The 21,583-nt window shown below is 40.2% G+C and overlaps 1 protein-coding gene across 7 annotated transcripts in view; it reads right to left on the bottom strand.

Moving 5' to 3' along the window:
• The window catches only part of EGLN1 (egl-9 family hypoxia inducible factor 1), a 501,918-nt gene that overhangs the window by 76,720 nt on the left and 403,615 nt on the right, over positions 1–21,583 (bottom strand). Inside the window, exon 5 of one of the 7 annotated variants that reach the window (XR_008891418.1) lies at positions 292–392. The exons of 5 other annotated variants lie outside the window; for them this stretch is intronic. Coding sequence is in view for 1 of the 2 variants with exons in the window: in XM_056566911.1 (XP_056422886.1) it covers positions 3,079–3,116 (38 nt within the window). In the remaining variant the exon portion in view is untranslated. Of the gene's footprint in view, positions 1–291; positions 393–3,035; positions 3,117–21,583 lie in introns of all 7 variants that reach the window. One more of the 7 variants, XM_056566911.1, reaches the window with a different exon arrangement.

The following is a 21,583-nucleotide window of genomic DNA, read 5'->3' as shown; positions in this document are numbered from 1 at the left end:
TGTTTCGCCGTAGATTTTTGGGTAAAATGACTGATGTCATTACAAAGTAAAATTGGTGGCACAAAAAATAAGCCATCATATGGATTTTAGGTGCAAAATTAAAAAAAATATGATTTTTTAAAGGTAATTAATGGAATTTTTTTTACAGAAAAACTCCTTAAGGGGTTAAGCCCTCTACAGTTTAAGCTCATACATTTGATTGACACTGTGTATTTCCATCTGTGAGCGACACAACTTTTAGCCTGATGCTCCCAGAGGGAAAGGGTGTGTATACTGTGATATTTGTCTTACATCCAACAGATGCTGGAGAGACACGAGGAGATGCCCAGGAGCCTCAAGTCTCAACAGGCTTAGCAATTCAGGAAACTTTGGAAAAAGCTACTTTCCTTGATCTATAATAAACGTAAACAAAAGTAGTGTTAACATTTAATTAGTAACAAGAACAGGTATTGCTATGTAATAAGTTCAAGAAAATAATAAGACATAAGAATAGAAGTGAAAGATTGAAGGAATAGGATAGAGTAACTTTGGTGTGTGACGCAGTGTCACGTGAATCTGGGGGAGACTCACTACAAAGATATTAGTAAGAAGTAAGAAAAAGTAATGAGGATTGGCTAAACAAGTTTGGTTTGAGTTTCAACCTTCGTCCGTACGTCCTTTGGAAGGCCGAGGGTTATTTCCCCATTGTCATAGTCTTAGTCAGACAGAAGGAGACCAAGTGGAAATCCTGGATAACCCCTTTAATATATTCTGAAAGAAAGGAGTCAAGCTGATTGGGAGACAATAGCAAAAGACTTTCTTAAGAGTAGCATACTCTCTTTATTTAAGTTTTCTGAGGCGTCTTTTTTCTGAGTCTCAAAATCTCTGTCACCCTCAGCTGGATCAGAGTCATTGTCCTGTTTATGCCATTGTTTGGCCAGACTGGTGCTAGGTGAGGATTCCACTGAAGACATACTGTTGGTGAGTGGTTTGGATCTATTTGTGCTGGTAAAAACAGGTTTATCTTTGGGTTGGTTCTTTTTACTCATAATCGTTATTTCTTTCTTAAACTTGTTGGCATGCGGATTGTCTCTTTTCAGATTTTGATGATTTGTGGATCTGTGACTTTTCCCAGGTGTTTGATTCTGATATTGTCCCCTTCTCTCCATATCTGTTACCAGTTAGGAAATGAGAAATATGCAGAGACAAAAAGCAGACAAGGGAAGGCGCTGCCCTGTGCCGCTACCGGGGGGTGAGACCGTGTAAATAAGTGCTGTCGATTCCTCAAATACCTGGTAATGTTGGGCTCAGAGCTCAACATCTATTATTGAGTAGAAAGTGTAGTGCGGGGCTGCCTCCAGACCCGGGTCCACCTGCAGGGGGCAGATGGTAAAGGACTTGAAAAAGAGAGCGGGCCGCTCTCGAAACGCGTTGTCTATGTGAACAAAAGAACTAAAGCCTAATCCACGGCATCCGTGGTTCTTTGATACCTACGGTGTGCACCCCAAAAATTACCTGTTTTTTCCTCCCCTTTCGGCAATCGCCAGCGGTAACGCAAGCGGTTAGGAAATGAGTGATGTTATGAGCACCCCTAGTCTGCTGAGGGGAATGGTGGTCCCTTGGGATGTCTATATAAAAACTCCACTGTTGGAACTTTCTTTAACCCCTTAAGGACTTAGCCCATTTGGGCCTTAAGGACAATTTTATTTTTACGTTTTCGTTTTTTCCTCCTTGCCTTCAAAAAATCATAACTCTTTTATATTTTCATCCACAGACTAGTATGAGGGCTTGTTTTTTTGCGCGACCAGTTGTCCGTTGTAATGCCATCACTCACTTTACCTTAAAATGTATGGCACAACCAAAAAAATACTATTTGTGTGGGGAAATTAAAAAGAAAACAGCAATTTAGCAAATTTTGGAAGGTTTTGTTTTCACGCCGTACAATTTACGGTAAAAATGAAATGTGTTCTTTATTCTTTGGGTCAATACTATTAAAATGATATCCATGATAATATACTTTTCTATTACTGTTGCACTTAAAAAAAATTCGCAAACTGTTTAACCAAATTAGTATGTTTATAATCCCCCTATTTTGAAGACTTTTTCCTTTTTCCATATAAGCGGCGGTATGAGGGCTCATTTTTTTGCGCCCTGATCTGTACTTTTTATTGATACCATATTTGCTTATATAAAACTTTTAATACTTTATACATTTTTTGGGGAATAAAATGTTATAAAAAAAAAGCAGCTATTTTGGCCTTCTTTTTTTTTACGTTCACCGTACAGTATCATTAACATTTTATTTTAATAGTTGGGATATTTACGGGCGTGGCGATATCAAATATGTATATAAAATATTTTTTTTTCCACTTTTTGGGGGTGAAATAGGGAAAATGGGACAATTTACGTTTTTATTGGGGGAGGGGTTTTTTAAAATTTTTTAACTTTTATTTTTTACTTTTTTAACTTTTATTTTTACACTTTAATAGTCCCCATAGGGGACTATTTATAGCAATCATTCGATTGCTAATACTGTTCAGTGCTATGCATAGGACAAAACACAGATCAGTATTATCGGTCATCTTCTGCTCTGGACTGCTCGATTGCAGACCAGAGCAGAAGACCCGTGGAAGGCAGCGGAGGCAGGTGAGGGGACCTCCGGCTGCCATGCTGGATGATCGGGTCGCCACGGCAGCTCTGCGGGTGATCCGATCATCCATTCAAAGTACCGCGATGCTGCAGGTGCCGTGATCTGTATTGATCACGGCATCTGAGGGGTTAATGACGGACATCCGCGCGATCGCAGATGTCCGCCATTACGGGCTCCGATGCTCGCGGTTATGCATAGGACGTAAATGTACATCCTGGTGCGTTAAGTACCAGCTCACCAAGACGTACATTTATGTCCTGTGACATTAAGGGGTTAAAGAAAATACAGTTCTGGGTGTGAATCACTATTTTACTTTGGGTACAATCAATGCAAATAATCTCACAGCCCTCCGAGTACAGTAAATTATAGAAGAATACTAATAAGAATTCTGGCAATGCCAGCTTACCAGACATTCTCACAGTTGAATATTTTCAGTTAAATGGCACTTCCTATTTGTGCTGCAAGTTGATTCCTTTGGGTACCAGACCTGCTGGTAACAATGTAAGGGGAAAAAAAGGTGTTGTTTCTTTAAATGAAGTGAAAAATGTGCACTTTATGTGGTGCACAGGTAATAGGGATATTACAGCGCTGTCCACAACCAAGGTAAGATGAAAATATTTATTACATGTAACGCGTTTCAAGGACGCTCCGTCCTCTTCCTCAGACATGCATAGGACTAAAATTACGGCAATATATACAGCTAATCACATGATCAGGAATGACATCATAGTACATTTGCGTAAAATTAACATAGCATTTACATAAAAAGACATAGAGAGAAACATAAAAGAACATTTATAAAAAGGTAAATTAATTGTTTCCAGATCACCAGTATATGACCAAGATTACATTCTTTTTTTTTTTTTAATCTTTTCAAAAAATGTTTTCTTCCAAAGAAAATCTTTTAGAAAAATTCCTTTGAAAAACTTTTCAAAAAACATCCCCCATAAGAATACAATATATTCTCTTATATTTAACATGTTTTTTCAATTGTTTCATTAAGCCCTCTCGGCCATAACGTGTTAAGTGTGAAAATCCAAAAGGATTCTCTATTCACTAATTTTCTAAAGCGGTCAGATTGATCAGAGGGAATATTTTCTAAAATAGGGTCACTATTATGTATAGTCATAATGTGCCTAGAAATGCTGTGTAAAGCAAAATTCTTTTCAATATTATGTCTATGTTTGTTCATACGGGATCGAGCTGATTGAACAGTACGACCCACGTACTGTAGGCCACATTTACAGGTTAAAAGATATATAATATACTTAGATGAACAATCAAATTTTTCTTTTAAGTTGAAGGTTTCCCCCATTGCGAAAGATACGACCGATGCACACGGAGGAATCGCAATCCATCCGCAACACATACATCGCACACGATCGCATCGAAAGATACCGCCAGTTGTGAATTCAGTTCTACACTGTTTTTTTGTATGTATATCCTTCATCTTGCTTGGGGCTAAATGATTCCTTAGTGTTTTTGCTCTTCTAAAAGTTAGAAGGGGATGATTTGGAAGTAAAAGATTTAAAATAGGGTCTTTCTTGATTATGGGCCAATATTTATTCATAATAATTCTTATTTGTTTAGTACTATTATTATAAGTAGTAATAAAGTTAAATTTGGGTGTAATTTTATCTTTTTTATTTTTACCATTGTAATTAATTAATTCTGTTTGTTGTAATTCACCAGCTTTTTTATATGCATTATTTAAGATCTTTTTTGGATATTTTTTTCTCCCTATAACGGTTATATAAAATTTTAGATTGCTCTCTGTAATCCTCTAGAGAGGTGCAGTTTTTCTTTATTCTTCTGTATTGCCCATATGGGATGTTAGTCAACCACTTCGGAAAATGGCAACTATCGAATCCCAGAAAGCTATTAACATCCACTAATTTAAAATGCGTTTTGGTGCATATTTTCTGGTGCATATCTTGAAAAATTTCTAGGTCTAAAAAAACACTGGAAGAGGACGAAAAATTCATAGTAAAAGTAAGACCCCAGTCATTATTGTTTAGCTATTCTACAAAAATGTTTGCTTCTGTATATGGACCCTTCCATAAAATAAACAGGTCGTCAATGAACCTCTTAAAGTATAAAATATTGCCATTTAAAAACCAAGGGGACTGTGCGATGGACACACTTTCAAATACACCCATATATAGATTTGCATAACTGGGTGCAAAACGTGTGCCCATCGCACAGCTTGATCTGCCGGTATACCACACCATCAAAGGAAAAAATATTGTGATTTAATATAAATTTAATTGAATCTAATAAAAATTGAGCTTGCATGTCTCCCATTAATTTATCATTCTCCAGAAAATATTTTAATTGCATCTAGGCCTTTTGCCTCTAAAATATTAGAGTATAAAGCACTCACATCAAGAGTCAGAAATGGATAGTCTCCCTCAATAGATAAATGTGATAATTCCTTGATTAATTGTGTGGAATCCTTCAGATAACTTGGCAAATTTAAAACATACGACTGTAAAAACAGATCAACATAATGCGATAAGTGGCAAGTGATAGCATTCATACCCGATATTATGGGGCGACCCGGAGTTTTTTTTTATATTTTTGTGTACCTTTGGTAGATAATAAAATGTAGGTAGAGAATAATGTTGCACTTGCAGGAAGGTCTTTTCTTTTTTATTTAAAATACCATTTTGGTTTGCCTTTTGAATGAAAGTATTATAATCCTTAAAAAATTCTAAAGAGGGGTCTGATGGTAGAATTATATAATAATCACGATCAGATAAGATACGTAAAGCCTCCTCAATATAATCCTCCCTGTTTAAAATAACTGTTCCTCCTCCTTTATCAGCAGGTCTAATTATTATTTGATCGTTTTCTTTTAAGTTTTTTAGACCAGTTTTTTCTTTTTTTTGTAAGGTTGTTTTCCATATGGGAGGTTGGATTAATAGCATTAATCTTTCGAAATTCATCGCTTACCATCGCATAAAATGTGTCAATAAAATTACCACGTGAGCTTAACCCCTTCAGGACCAAGCCCATTTTGGCCTTAAGGACCAGAGCGTTTTTTGCAATTCTGACCACTGTCACTTTAAACATTAATAACTCTGGAATGCTTTTAGTTTTCATTCTGATTCCGAGCTTGTTTTTTCGTGACATATTCTACTTTAACATGGTGGTAAATTTTTGTGGTAACTTGCATCCTTTCCTTGTGAAAAATCATAAAATTTGATGAAAAATTTGAAAATTTAGCATGTTTCTAACTTTGAAGCTCTCTGCTTGTAAGGAAAATGTATATTACAAATAAAAAAAAAATTTTATTCACATATGCAATATGTCTACTTTATGTTTGCATCATAAAAGTGACGAGTTTTTACTTTTGGAAGACACCAGAGGGCTTCAAAGTTCAGCAGCAATTTTCCAATTTTTCACAAAATTTTCAAACTCACTATTTTTCAGGGACCAGTTCAGGTTTGAAGTGGATTTGAAGGGTCTTCATATTAGAAATACCCCACAAAAGACCCCATTATAAAAACTCCACCCCCCAAAGTATTCAAAATGACATTCAGTCATCATTTTAACCCTGTAGGTGTTTCACAGGAATAGAAGCAAAGTGAAGGAGAAAATTCACAATCTTCATTTTTCACACTCGCATGTTCTTGTAGACCCAATTTTTGAATTTTTACAAGAGGTAAAAGGAGAAACTTTATACTTATATTTGTAGCCCAATTTCTCTTGAGTAAGGACATACCTCATATGTCCATGTAAAGTGTTCGGCGGGCGCAGTAGAGGGCTCAGAAGGGAAAGAGCGACAAGGGGATTTTGAAGAGTACGTTTTTCTGAAATGGTTTTTGGGGGGCATGTTGCATTTAAGAAGCCCCTATGGTGCCAGGACAGCAAAAAAAACCTCAAATGGCATACCATTTTGGAAACTAGACCCCTTGAGGAACGTAACAAGGAATAAAGTGAGCCTTAATACCCCACAGGTGTTTCACAACTTTTGCATATGTAAAAAAAAAATGTTTTTTTTCCACTAAAATTTGCGTTTCTCCCCCCAAATTTCACATTTTTCCAAGGGTTAATAGCAGGAAATACCCCCCAATATTTGTAACCCCTTCTCTTCTGAGTATGGAGGTACCCCATAAGTTGACCTGAAGTACACTATGGGCGAACTACAATGCTCAGAAGAGAAGGAGTCATATTTGGCTTTTTGAGAGCAAATTTTGCTCGGGGGGCATGTCGCATTTAGGAAGCCCCTATGGTGCCAGAACAGCAAAAAAAATAACACATGGCATACCATTTTGGAAACTAGACCCCTTGAGGAACATAATAAGGAATAAAGTGAGCCTTAATACCCCACAGGTGTTTCACGACTTTTGCATGTGTAAAAAAAAAAAGAAAAATTTCCACAAAAATGTGTGTTTCCCCCCAAATTTCACATTTTTGCAAGGGTTAATAGCAGAAAATATCCCCCAAAGTTTGTAACCCCATCTCTTCTGAGTATGGCGGTACCCCATAAGTTGACCTGAAGTGCACTATGGGCGAACTACAATGCTCAGAAGAGGAGTCATATTTGGCTTTTTGAGAGCAAATTTCGCTCGGGGGGCATGTCGCATTTAGGAAGCCCCTAAGGTGCCAGAACAGCAAAAAAAAAAAAACACATGGCATACTATTTTGGAAACTAGACCCCTTGAGGAACGTAACAAGGGATACAGTGAGCATTTGCCCCCCACTGGTGTCTGACAGATCTTTGGAACAGTGGGCTGTACAAGTTTTCATTTTCACGGACCACTGTTCCAAAGATCCGTCAGACACCTGTGGGGGGTAAATTCTCACTGCACCCCTCATTACATTCCGTGAGGGGTGTCTTTTCCGAAATGGGGTCACATGTGGGGTTTTGTTTTTTTTGCGTTTGTCAAAACCGCTGTAACAATCAGCCGCCCCTGTGCAAATCACCTCAAATGTACATGTGCACTCTCCCTTCTGGGCCTTGTTGTGCGCCCCCAGAGGACTTTACGCCCACACATGGGGTATCTCCGTAGTCAGGAGAAACTGCATTACAAATTTTGGGGGGCGTTTTTCCCTTTTACCTCTTGTGAAAATGTAAAGTATAGGGCAACATCAGCATGTTAGTGTAAAAAATTAAATTTTTTTACACTAACATTCTGGTGTAGACCCCAACATTTCCTTTTCATGAAGGGTTAAAGAAGAAAAAGCCCCCCAAACCTTGTAACGCAATTTCTCCCGAGTACGGCGATACCCCATATGTGGCCCTAAACTGTTGCCCTGAAATACGACAGGGCTCCAAAGTGAGAGCGCCATGTGCATTTGAGGCCTAAATTAGGGATTTGCATAGGGGTGGACATAGGGGTATTCTACGCCAGTGATTCCCAAACAGGGTGCCTCCAGCTGTTGCAAAACTCCCAGCATGCCTGGACAGTCAACGACTGTCCGGCAATACTGGGAGTTGTTGTTTTTCAACAGCTGGAGGCTCTGCTTTGGAAACAGTGGTGTACCGGACGTTCTTATTGGGGGAGGGGGGCTGTGTAGGGGTATGTGTATATGTAGTGTTTTTAACTTTTTATTTTATTTTGTGGTAGTGTAGTGTAGTGTTTTCAGGGTACAGTCACATGGGTGGGGGATTACAGCGAGTTTCCCAGCGCAAAATTTGCTGCATCTCAAACTTGCAGCGAGAAATCCACTGTAAAACCCTCGTCCATGTGAATGGGGGGGGGGGGGGTGCACCAGCTGTTGCAAAACCACAACTCCCAGCATGCATGGTCTATTAGTGCATGCTGGGAGTTATAGTTTTGCAACAGCTGGAGACACACAGGTTAGGAAACACTGAGTTAGAAACAGACAATGTTTCCCAAACAGTGTGTCTCCAGTTGTTGCAAAACTACAACTCCCAGCATGCCCAGACAGCTGAAGGGCATGCTGGGAGTTGTAGTTAGGCAACATCTGAAGGGCCAGATGTTGCTGAACTAAAACTCCCAGCATGCCTGGACAGTCAGTGCATACCGGGAGTTGTAGTTTTGCAACAGCTGGAAGAGCACGGATTGGAGACCATTATACAATGGTCTCCAAACTGGGGCCCTCCAGATGTTGCAAAACTACAACTCCCAGCACGCATGGTCTGTTAGTGCATGCTGGGAGTTATAGTTTTGCAACAGCTGGAGGCACACAGGTTAGGAAACACTGAGTTAGAAACAGACAATGTTTCCCAACCAGGGTGTCTCCAGTTGTTGCAAAACTACAACTCCCAGCATGCCCAGACAGCTGAAGGGCATGCTGGGAGTTGTAGTTCGGCAACATCTGAAGGGCCAGATGTTGCTGAACTAAAACTCCCAGCATGCCTGGACAGTCAGTGCATGCTGGGAGTTGTAGCTTTGCAACAGCTGGAAGAGCACAGATTGGAGACCATTATACAATGGTCTCCAAACTGGGGCCCTCCAGATGTTGCAAAACTACAACTTCCAGCATGCCCAGACAGCCAAAGGCTGTCTAGGCATGCTGGGAGTTGTAGTTTTCAGACTCCTAGAAGCAGCAGTGAAGATCTTCACTGCTGCTTCTGAGGACCATATACTTACCTCCGGTCCCGTCGCTGCTCGTCCACGTGGCCGGTCCCGCGCTGCTCCTCGGTCCCGCCGCTGGTTCGGGTAAGTCTATGCCGCGAGCCCCCGCAGCCATCGTCCCCCGTTCTGCCCGACTTCCAGGGGCGGGCAGTGCGGGGGATCTGAACTTTCACCCCACAGGGACCAATCACAGTGATCGCTGACCAGGACCATCAATGGATGGTCCTGGGGGTGAAGCAGAAGTTGTCCCCTGCTGGAAACAGCGGGACTTCTGCCAGTTAACCCGTGCGATGCTGCGCATCGCCGGGTTAACTGAATGTCATTTATAAACGTCGGGATGCGCGAACGCACTGCACAACCCGGCGTTTATATATGACATTCTGCGGGAAGGGGTTAAAGGAGAAAAAGAAGATTTAGGTTTTACTTCAACATGTCTATAGTTGTCAACAATAGGTGGTTCATTAGTCTGTATTTCACACATTTTCTGGGATTTATTGTCCTGAATGTAAAAATGTCTGGCCAAACTGAGTTTCCTTGTGTATTCATTTAGATCAAGAAATAGTTGAAATTGATCTGGGTGGGACGTAGGGCAAAAGGAAAGACCCTTTGCTAAAAGAGATATTTCATTTTCTTTGAGGATATAATCCGATAGATTAAAGAGTTTGGCTGAATGATTAGTGGTTATATGTGCAGTTTTTTTCTTCCCCCCCTGCATCCTCGTTTATGATTTTTCTTTTTCCTTTTAGGGATGATGGTATGTGTGAACTCTCTAGGGGAAAGTAATGTGTGATTTTTGAGACCCCACATTCACAGGTCGGGAGACTAAAAAACTATCAGTGTCAGTGGTATCAGTAGAGTTAGTCACTGCATGAATTGTATTTGAAAGTATATCAATATCAGATGTAGAGAGTGCAGAAGTGTCATGGATAGTGCAAATGGATAAATCTAGAGCTTGACATTCCTCCAGTCTTAGGGTTGGAGTGTCAAAATTTCTTAAATTTTCATTTTTGTGAAGAGTTAAATCTCCTATTTCTTTGCTCAAAGATTGATAATTTTTTTTTGATTAAAATGGTAGGTGAAAGTGGATAAGGTGAAAATTTTTCCATATCTAGTTTAATTAAAGAATGTGCGGTCATTCGTGGTTGTAACAGTTCAGACTGCACGTGTAGCTGCTCGTCAGGAACTGTTGTTCCAGGTCCGACTTGCATCAATCGTGTGGGTGAAGGGGAGTCAGGTGCTTCGAGCTCCAAAATAGGAGGTAATTCAGACACTGTAATATGAGAATGTCCAAATTTATTTTCATTTATATTTACAAGTGGCAAATTTTATTCCAAAATTTGTGGGGATTTAGTTATTAGGTTAGTGACATATTGGTGATTTGCAGAGTGATTGTTGGTATTAGTGCCATTTTTTCGCCAGGCAGAATTAATAATTGTTCTGCCATTATTGGAAGTAGAATATCGTGTATTTATATGATTTTAGACCTAGAAATTTTTTAAGATATGCACCAGAAAATATGCACCAAAACGCATTTTAAATTAGTGGATGTTAATAGCTTTCTGGGATTCGATAGTTGCCATTTTCCGAAGTGGTTGACTAACATCCCATATGGGCAATACAGAAGAATAAAGAAAAACTGCACCTCTCTAGAGGATTACAGAGAGCAATCTAAAATTTTATATAACTGTTTTATATAACTATATCTCCCACACCTCACCAAAAAGAAGCAGTTTTAGCCATCACATTAGGTGAGTTAAGTAAAGGGGTGGTCAGGGGAGCAGGAAAGGTCCTACCTCTTGTGCTCTCCGGCACTCCACCTTGGCAGGTGCTTGTCCTGATCATCATGTGCAGCGGAAACCTATTGCACATCACATGTGGGCATGGTTTCGCCCTTAAATAATTTTATAAATCTCCAAATGACCCTTGGCACAAGAAGGTTCTCCACTCCTGTTATAAATAAAGAACAATTTCCCAAAAAATAATGACCTATTAAAGGTATTGTCCCACCATTAGAAGTTAATCCCTATCCACAAGATCATGAGATGCCAATGCGGAAGGAGGCCATTTTGGATTTGGTGTTCACAAATGGGGATTTGGTATATGATGTTATTGTTGGCGAAAGCTTGGGATCTAGTGATCACCAATCAGTGTGGTCTAATGAGAACAGTGAAGGAGTCACACCACACAAAAACAAAACAGACTTTTCCAAAATGAGATTAGTCATAAATGAGTCCCTATCAGACTGGAACAAATTACATGGAGTTCAGGAGAAATGGGACTACTTAAAAGACGCTTTATTGAAGGCAACAGAAAATTGCATTAGACTTGTCAGTAAAAGCAGAAAAAGGAAGAGACCACTGTGGTACTCAGCAGAAGTGGCCAAAATCATAAAAAAAACTAAAAACTAGCATTTAGTAATTATAAAACCACCCAGAGCAATGAATATAGGGAAATCTACAAGATTAGGCAGAAAGAGGCCAAGCAAGTTATAAGAACTTCTAAAGCACAGGCAGAAGAAAAACTAGCTCAGTCTGTGAAAAAAGGGGATAAGACAATCTTCAGATATATAAATGAAAAAAGGAAATTAAAACAAGGAATAACTAAATTAAAAACAAAGGAAGGAAGGTATGTAGAAGAGAATAAGGGGCTAGCCGACTGCCTTAATGAATACTTCTGTTCAGTTTTTACAGAAGAAAAAGAAGGAAAATGACCTCCATTAGAGAGGAAAACTAAGGAATCATTTTGATGCATGTGTCTTTACAGAGGAAGAGGTTCTACGTTTGCTTTCTAAAGTGAAGACAAATAAATCACAGGGGCCATGGGATACACCCAAAATTGTTAAGAGTTTAGTGGTGAGCTAGCAAAACCGTTAACAGATTTATTTAACCAATCAATGGTAACAGGAGCCGTCCCGGAAGATTGGAAATTAGCAAATTTTGTGCCCATTCACAAGAAAGGTAGTAGGGAGGAATCAAGCAACTATAGGCCAGTAAGTCTGAAATCAAGAGTGGGGAAATTAATGGAAACCCTACTAAAGGATAGGATTGTGGAACATCTAAAATCCCATGGATTGCAAGATGAAAAACATGGGTTTACTTCAGGGAGATCATGTCAAACAAATCATATTGATTTTTTTTTGACTGGGTGACTAAAATAATAGATGGCGGAGGGGCAGTAGACATCGCATATCTAGATTTTAGTAAGGCTTTTGACACTGTCCCACATAGAAGACTTATAACTACTCAATAAAAAAAACTACAGTAATTGAGCTTGGACTCCAATATTGTTGAGTGGATTAGGCAGTGGCTGTGTAACAGACAACAGAGGGTTGTAGTCAATGGAGAATATTCAGAGCAAGGTCTTGTCACCAGTGGGATACCTCAGGGATCTGTACTGGGACCAATATTGTTTAATATCTTCATTAGTGATATTACAGAAGGTCTCGATGGAAAGGTGTGTCTTTTTGATGATGACACAAAGATATGTAACAGGGTTGATGTTCCTGGAGGAATACGCCAAATGGAAAAGGATTTAGGCAAACTAGAAGAATGGTCAGAACTCTGGCAACTGATATTTTATGTGGATAAGTGCAAGATAATGCACCTGGGGCGTAAAAATCCTCAGGCAGAATATAAATTATTTGACACAGCCCTAACCTCAGTATCTGAGGAAAGGGATTTAGGAGTAATTATTTCAGAAGACTTAAAGGTAGGAAGACAATGTAATAGAGCAGCAGGAAATGCTAGCAGAATGCTTGGATGTATAGGGAGAGGTATAAGCAGTAGAAAGAGAGAAGTGCTCATGCCGCTGTACAGAACACTGGTGAGACCTCAATTGGAGTACTGTGCGCAGTACTGGATGCCGTATCTCCAGAAGGATATAAATTCTCTAGAGAGAGTTCAAAGAAGAGCTACTAAAGTAGTACATGGATTGCAGGATAAAACTTACCGGGAAAGGTTAAAGGACCTTAACATGTATAGCTTGGAAGAAAGAAGAGACAGAGGGGATATGATAGAGACTTTTAAATACATAAAGGGAATCAACACGGTAAAGGAGGAGAGGAGATTTAAAAGAAGAAAAACTACCACAAGAGGACATAGTTTTAAATTAGAGGGGCAAAGGTTTAAAAGTAATATCAGGAAGTATTACTTTACTGAGAGAGTAGTGGATGCATGGAATAGCCTTCCTGCAGAAGTGGTCGCTGCAAATACAGTGAAGGAGTTTAAACATGCATGGGATAAGCATAAGGCTATCCTTCATATAAGATAGGGCCAGGGACTATTCATAGTATTCAGATTATTGGGCAGACTAGATGGGCCAAATGGTTCTTATCTGCCGACACATTCTATGTTTCTATGTTTTAGGGAGAAAAAATATCCAAAAAAGATCTTAAATAATGCATATAAAAAAGCTGGTGAATTACAACAAACAGAATTAATTAATTACAATGGTAAAAATAAAAAAGATAAAATTACACCCAAATTTAACTTTATTACTACTTATAATAATAGTACTAAACAAATAAGAATTATTAGGAATAAATATTGGCCCATAATCAAGAAATACCCTAATTTAAATCTTTTACTTCCAAATCATCCCCTTCTAACTTTTAGAAGAGCAAAAACACTAAGGAATCATTTAGCCCCAAGCAAGATGAAGGATATACATACAAAAAACCAGTGTAGAACTGAATTCACAACTGGCGGTACCTTTCGATGCGATCGTGTGCGATGTATGTGTTGCGGATGGATTGCGATTCCTCCGTGTGCATCGGTCGTATCTTTTGCAACGGGGGAAACCTTCAACTTAAAAGAAAAATTAGATTGTTCATCTAAGTATATTATATATATCTTTTAACCTGTAAATGTGGCCTACAGTACGTGGGTCGTACTGTTCAATCAGCTCGATCCCGTATGAACAAACATAGACATAATATTAAAAAGAATTTTGCTTTACACAGCATTTCTAGGCACATTATGACTATACATAATAGTGACCCTACCTGTCTGAAACTTTCTATTTTAGAAAGTATTCCCTCTGATCAATCTGACCGCTTTAGAAAATTAGTGAATAGAGAATCCTTTTGGATTTTCACACTTAACACGTTATAGCCGAGAGGGCTTAATGAAACAATTGAAAAAACATGTTAAATATAAGAGAATATATTGTATTCTTATGGGGGATGTTTTTTGAAAAGTTTTTCAAAGGAATTTTTCTAAAAGATTTTCTTTGGGAGAAAAAAATTTTTGAAAATATTTTTTGAAAAAAAGAATGTAATCTTGGTCATATACAGGTGATCTGGGAACAATTCATTTACCTTTTTATGAATGTTCTTTTATGTTTCTCTCTATGTCTTTTTATGTAAATGCTATGTTAATTTTATGCAAATGTACTATGATGTCATTCCTGATCATGTGATCAGCTGTATATATTGCCGTACTTTTAGTCCTATGCATGTCTGAGGAAGAGGACGGAGCGTCCTTGAAATGCGTTACATGTAATAAATATTTTCATCTTACCTTGGTTGTGGACAGCGCTGTAATATCCCTATTACCTGTGCACCACAAAAAGTGCAAATTTTTCACTTCATGTTCCCTATGCCTAGCCAAGGGCGGGATAAGCTGCAGTCCTAGGTGGATATCCAGGTGGAGTCTCCATCCCAACCATCCGAAAGGATTACATGCCTGCTAGAGCGTTAAGCCTCTATAGCACAACATCATCTGGTGAGTCTCTCTATCATTAGGGGCTCACTTTCTTTTGTCTATTGTCCTTCACAGTGGAGCGCTTCTCCATCCTTTTTATTTCAGTTTGTTTCTTTAAATGTCCAGTCAGGAGACCTGCAGCTGTTTCTAGTAGTGCACAGATCCTGTGTTGTAACGGTGGTTCAATGTATCCTGTGTGGAAGAGCTGACCAGCCACCTTGATCCAGGTCTAATAGGTTTCTTCACCTCTTTTAAAGTTGTAGTCTGTTTGTAATTCTGTCTAGCTGTGATAATGAGAGAGATAAAGATGGCTGTGGTCTTCTTTCTTTTCTGTACTTTTGGCGGGATTACAGGCGCCCAAGTTGTTGTTTGTCCAGGAGGGTAAATAACTGTTGTAATCCTTTAGGGTTTAATCTCCTTTTCTTCCAAGCACATTGAATGTGTTTTTTAGTATTGGTTTGTTTCAGGGGTTATCAGAACATATCCCCCCCCCCCCCCCTCCTTCTTTCACTCTCTGGTTCTCCTGTATGTCTCTTTCTCAGATACCGGCACCGATCTTCTGACCGCTCTGGAGAGGTAGCTGTATGGCCGAGAGTCTGTTCTTCTGCACTGACGGTTCTCAGAAGTATGGGGTTAGCAGGAGCTGTGTACGGATTATAGGGCTTACCCGCTAGCTATTCAGGGACCTCTCTGGGCGCAACAAGTCCTCCCTGCTTTCCCGCTCAGCAGACCTTTCATGAACTGCTGCGCTGGTTTGATTTCAGTTCTGTCAAACAACTACAGACCTTTCTTGGTATGATCACTTACTGCCAACAATGGATTCCGGATGCCTCAGCACTGATGCAACCTCTATGATGCCATTCCAACTATATCTCAGAAGCAAGCACTATTATGGGAAGCCATACAGTGTTTGAACCACCTACAAGACCTTATCTTGTCTGCTCCAGAACTTGGCATCCCGAACTATGAACTACCATTTTATATGTCCCTCTCTGAAACAAAGGGCCATGCCTCTGAACAAAAACATGGAGACAAATTGAGACCTTTGGGATACTACTCATGCAGACTAGATCCGGTTGCATGAACTGCACCAACCTGCCTTTGAGCTGTGATAGCAGCTAAAGACCTTTTGGACAAAACTTTGGACATCATTCTTGGACATTCTATCATTATCCTCGCTCCACATGATCTGAAAGCTATTTTGACTCTATGCCAAAGAAATCCACTTTCTCTACAAAGACAAGTGAGGCGTCAATGCTCTCTCTTACTCACGGATAATGTCACTCTTCAAAGATGAGAGAGCAGGGAGAAAAAAAGCAGAGATGGCGCTTCAATGGTGTAGTATATCGAGATTAGGTGATTTTAAGAGAAATCAAAGGATGCTCACCTTTTTCTGTTGTGCGAGCAGGCACAACGCTGATGCGCGCTTTGAATGAGTATATCGGGAGGCAGCTAGCCGTCGGTCCCGCTTAGCAAGCGGAATGGAAGCGATGTGCAGATGTGGAGTCTGGGTTGCCCGGCAGGGCTAGCCAGATGTCCGATGGAAATCCGACTTAATGGCTGGGTTGGCACATGCCTGAGGTAGACACAGATGCGGTGTGGAGTTTAAAGTATTTATTTCAGGTGTAGAACAATGCATTTCGAGGGGGCACCCCTCTTCGTCAGGTTCATAACACACAGTATGCATTACACTCTCTTATATACATAGACAATTTCAAATTTTGGCAGGAGAGCGGGTCACGGGGTCAGTTGTGCCCCAGGGTCCACTGCTGGGTGGGCTTGTGCTGTACAACTTATTGTGAGGCTGCGTATTACTGTGAGAAATTTTTCCCATTGAAATCAATAGGCTCAATAAAGCCTATGGTAGGTGTGCTGACACGTTGGTTTGCTATACAGGAGGGACTGTGGTCAGGCAGTGGATGGGGATGCTGTGTTTCAAATCTCGGCACATGCATGAACTCTAGTATGTGGGTGAACTTTAATTTATGTCAGGTTGACAGATGTAGGTCAGTGGGTTAATTGAATAACAATGTGGTCATGTAAAGCAGATGTGTGTAGTGATGATTGACAGTGTGGGGTAATTGTCGTGGGAAAGTAAACAAAGGCCATGTGTATGCTTGGAGTGATCTGGATGCTTGGTAGTGACTTGTAACAATGTGTTACATACTTTAAGCCAGTAGATGGCAGCAAAGAACTGTAAATTCTAGCTGCCTATGTGTTGAATAGAGGAAACTTGAAGTTTGCTGACTGGAATATAATATTAGTTTTAAGAAATGAATTTCAGTTTCTGCCTTAATTTTGTTGGGGAGGGGGGGATGTGATGGATTATGGGGGTTGGGATGTGGTGGTGTTTTGTTTTACTTTACTTTGTTTTATATATTGGAGTGGTATGGAGTGTGGATCCATGATGGGGCGGGGGTTTTTAATGGTGGTGTTATTTGAAGAGTTCTGTTCAGGGCCGCTATCAGGGGGGTACAGCCAGTACTCCAGTAAGGGGCCCGAGCTCCCAGGGAGCCCGGGCCCCAGCTGCACCCCCCTTCAGCAGCCTGCAGTCCAAGTACAGAAGCAGGAGACTGCTTTTTAAAGCGGTCTCCTGCTTCCAGGGGCAAACAGAGAAGGCCTGCTGCTACCAGAGACATTTTTTGTGGCATGTTGTACCTGTAATATCAGCGCAGGGGCCGACGTTGTGCTGACCATCTGGTACCAGAGCAGAGAAGGAGAGCAGAGAGGACGTCCCTCCCCTCTCCTCACACTATTGATGGAGCATGATCACGTGATTTGTTTTTCCTTCTACAAGACCCTGACACTTGGTTGCCACTGGTAATTGGAAGACTTCCTACGCCTAGGGAAGGCATCCATCAATCATAGTAAGTTACTTTCTGGAGAGGGGAGAAGGGGAGAAGGGAGGGGGATGGGAGTTTGTAATTTGGGGATTAGTAGGAGATTAATAGGCAATATCTCATGCAACAGCTAGAGGCCCCTTGGTTGAAAAACAATGAGATAGTGACTATTTACCTCCATCTCATTGTTTCTCAACCAGGGTGCCCTCAGCTGTTGCAAAACTACAACTCCCAGGATGTCTTTGGCTGTGTGGGCATGCTGGGAGTTGTAGTTTTGCAACAGCTGAAGGAACCCTATTTGGGAAACACTTTAATATCTATCTATTTATTTATGTATCTATTATCTGTCTTTCTCATATCTATTTATCTCTCTCTCCCCCCCAATAGGGCCCCTACTCACTAGGCACCAGGACTGGTTGCGGGCCATATCTATCTATTTTTCTAACCAAAGAATAAGTTGGCCAGCACTATTATTTCCAAACTATTGTAAAAACCTGGCTTGCAGGTGAAGGCTGCTGGGCTAAATATACAGCAACAGGACAATACAGCAGCACACTGCTAGCACAAAGATATAGATGAAACATGAGTATATAGATAAAACATGAGTATATAGATAGAACATGAAAAGCTATACAGCTGTAATGCAATAAATGAAGATATGAAACTATGAAATTATGAGGTACTTAGCTTGCAAATTTGGCGCCAAATAGCGTGGACCGTCCCACCACGGTAAGGGGACCTCATTCTTGGACGGACCCTACACTGTGAATATGCCTCTGTGTGAACAGTACAGCAGGCATTGCAAGGTCTGGGATGGTCCACGCTATTTGGCGCCAAATTTGTAAGCTAAGTACCTCATAATTTCATAGTTTCATATCTTCATTTATTGCATTACAGCTGTATAGCTTTTCATGTTCTATCTATATACTCATGTTTTATCTATATACTCATGTTTCATCTATATCTTTGTGCTAGCAGTATGCTGCTGTATTCTCCTGTTGCTATCTATCTATCTATCTCAAATCTATCTATCTACCTATCTATCTCATATCTATCTATCTACCTATCTCATATCTACCTATCTCATATCTACCTATCTATCTATCTATCTATCTATCTATCTATCTATCTATCTATCTAGGGAAATAGGAAGAGCAGCACAGTGCTAGCAGTGTGCTGCTGTATTCTCCTGTTGCTATCTATCTATCCATCTCTAATCTATCTATCTATCTACCTATCTATCTAATATCTATCTATCTACCTATCTCATATCTATCTCATATCTGTCTATCTACCTATCTCATATCTATCTATCTATCTATCTATCTAGGGAAATAGGAAGAGTAGCACAACCTTGGTTGAAAGCGGTGGGTGCAAGCAGTAGAAAGGTCCCGGGTCAGGGGTCCCATAGATATCCACACCACAAATGAAGACTGAAGCACTACAGTATGTAAAGGTGAATAAGGTTTATTGACCCAACATCAAGGAACAACGTTTCAACTGCCCAATTGCAGTCTTGCTCAAGCTCAACAACCAGTGAGATTAACAGGGTATTTATACAGAAAGTGTACATAACATTAATTAGTTAACAAGATGAATTAAGTGATTAAGATCATATTTATAAGAACTACATCCACAAAATGTATTCATAAAGTGCATCAGTGCAATGTGCATTTTAAGACATAACTGCTTTACACTGCAAACAGTGTTCCGTATATGTAATCGTGATAGTGACAATATAAAATGTGATAAGAGAGGCAAATGATACATAATAAGATAAATTAAGTGTACAGTGTCGTTATAATTACCATGCAAGCCGTCTGTAACATGATTAAAGTGGTAGCGTGGGACGCCGCTCATACTTCCGGCGCATCACGCCGTTCCAAAAGTCAGGGCGCAGTCCCAATGACAGGCCGGCGTCCCGGGAGTCATAGAAACAAAGCACTACGTACTCGCGCGCAAGTGCAGTGTGTCTCAATGAGTCCTAAAGTGCCATGAGAGGGTCTGGCAGCCCTCACATACATACGAACAATATGGGTTAGTGCAAGGGGGATACATACCGGAGACTCTCACCCCGTGCAGATGCACAGGGAAGGAGACCCCTAAACGCACGGAGACCCCCGGATCAGCGGCGGGTCACCATGAGTATGCTGGCACATACCCCCCTATTACGTACCCAGAAAAATGCAAAGATGGCAACAGGACAACATAATGCTATGAATGGATAGTACATGTTCAGACGCTTGCCATGGTATTTTTCGTGTTTCGTACGTTGCCTTCTCTTGAGTGTAATCTAAAGAAATAAATAAAAACATAGCATGAGATACAAATATGTTTGGAGACTGGAAGATCAGTACGTTGCTTTCTTATTGAATAACGGTGTTGATTGATGCGGTTTTTGAAAAGATAAAGTTGTTTTTCCTACATAGATGTAACGACACGGGCAGCTAAGAACATATATCACGTGGTCCATAGTGCACGTGAGATATGACTTGATGGGAAATGTCTGACCCGTGCCCGGATGTACGAAATTAGGGCCTTTAATCATGAATTTACAGTTGATACATTGTCTGCAAGGGTAAGAACCTTTATTCTGGACTGTGATGAAAGATTGGTTGGTACTCTGATGGGTGGAAATATCAGCCTTTACTAACTTGTTGTGGAGGCTAGGAGGTCTGCGGTAGGACATAGTGTCTGAAATTCCTGTATATCGGGGAAGCTCTTTTGAAATAATATGCCAATACTTGCATACCGTACTCGCTATTTTTTCGAGTTAGGACTGTATGTAGTAACAAAAGGAATGCGTTTAGGGGAGTTAGTAGAAATTGGGGTGGAGAGTAAAGTACCTCTATCCATATCCTTAACCTTTTGTTTGCTTTGTTCCACAAGGGTAGGGGGGTAGCCCCTGTCTCTGAAGTTTTTTGCCATGCAATCCAATGTTGGTATGATGTTATCTTCTCTGCTTACAATGCGTCGTGCCCTCATCATTTGGCTCTTAGGTAAAGAGCGGGACACATGTTTAGGGTGAAAGCTATTGTATTTCAATATGGAGTTGCAATCAGTGCTCAGGCCCGCTCTTTACCTAAGAGCCAAATGATGAGGGCACGACGCATCATAAGCAGAGAAGATAACATCATACCAACAATGGATTGCATGGCAAAAAACTTCAGAGACAGGGGCTACCCCTCTACCCTTGTGGAACAAAGCAAACAAAAGGTTAAGGATATGGATAGAGGTACTATACTCTCCACCCCAATTTCTACTAACTCCCTTACACGCATTCCTTTTGTTACTACATACAGTCCTGACTCGAACAAAATAGTGAGTACGGTACCCAAGTATTGGCATATTATTCAAAAGAACTTCCCCGATATACAAAATTTCAGACACTACCCTTAATGTCCTACCGCATACCTCCTAGCCTCCGCAACAAGTTAGTAAAGGCTGATATTTCCACCCATCATATATATATATATATATCATATTTCCACCAATCTTTCATCACAGTCCAGAACAAAAGGTTCTTACCCTGGCAGACAATGTATCAACTGTAAATTCATGATTAAAGGCCCTAATTTTGAACATCCGGGCACGGGTCAGACATTTCCCATCAAGTCATCTCACGTGCACTATGTACCATGTGATATATGTTCTTAGCTGCCCGTGTCGTTACATCTACGTAGAAGAAACAACTTTATCTTTCAAAAACCGTATCAATCAACACCGTTATTCAATAAGAAAGCTACGTACTGATCTTCCAGTCTCCAAACATTTTTTGGAGGCTGAGCATAAAGAGAAAGATCTCAGATTCACATTACTTGATCATATTCCCCACCCTCAAGTATGGTGGAGACCGCACGA

Source organism: Hyla sarda, chromosome 3 (assembly GCF_029499605.1).
Source record: "Hyla sarda isolate aHylSar1 chromosome 3, aHylSar1.hap1, whole genome shotgun sequence".
NCBI classification, from domain to species: Eukaryota; Metazoa; Chordata; class Amphibia; order Anura; family Hylidae; genus Hyla; species Hyla sarda.
Note: the sequence above shows the minus strand (reverse complement) of the source record. Positions and strands in the feature narration are given on the sequence as shown.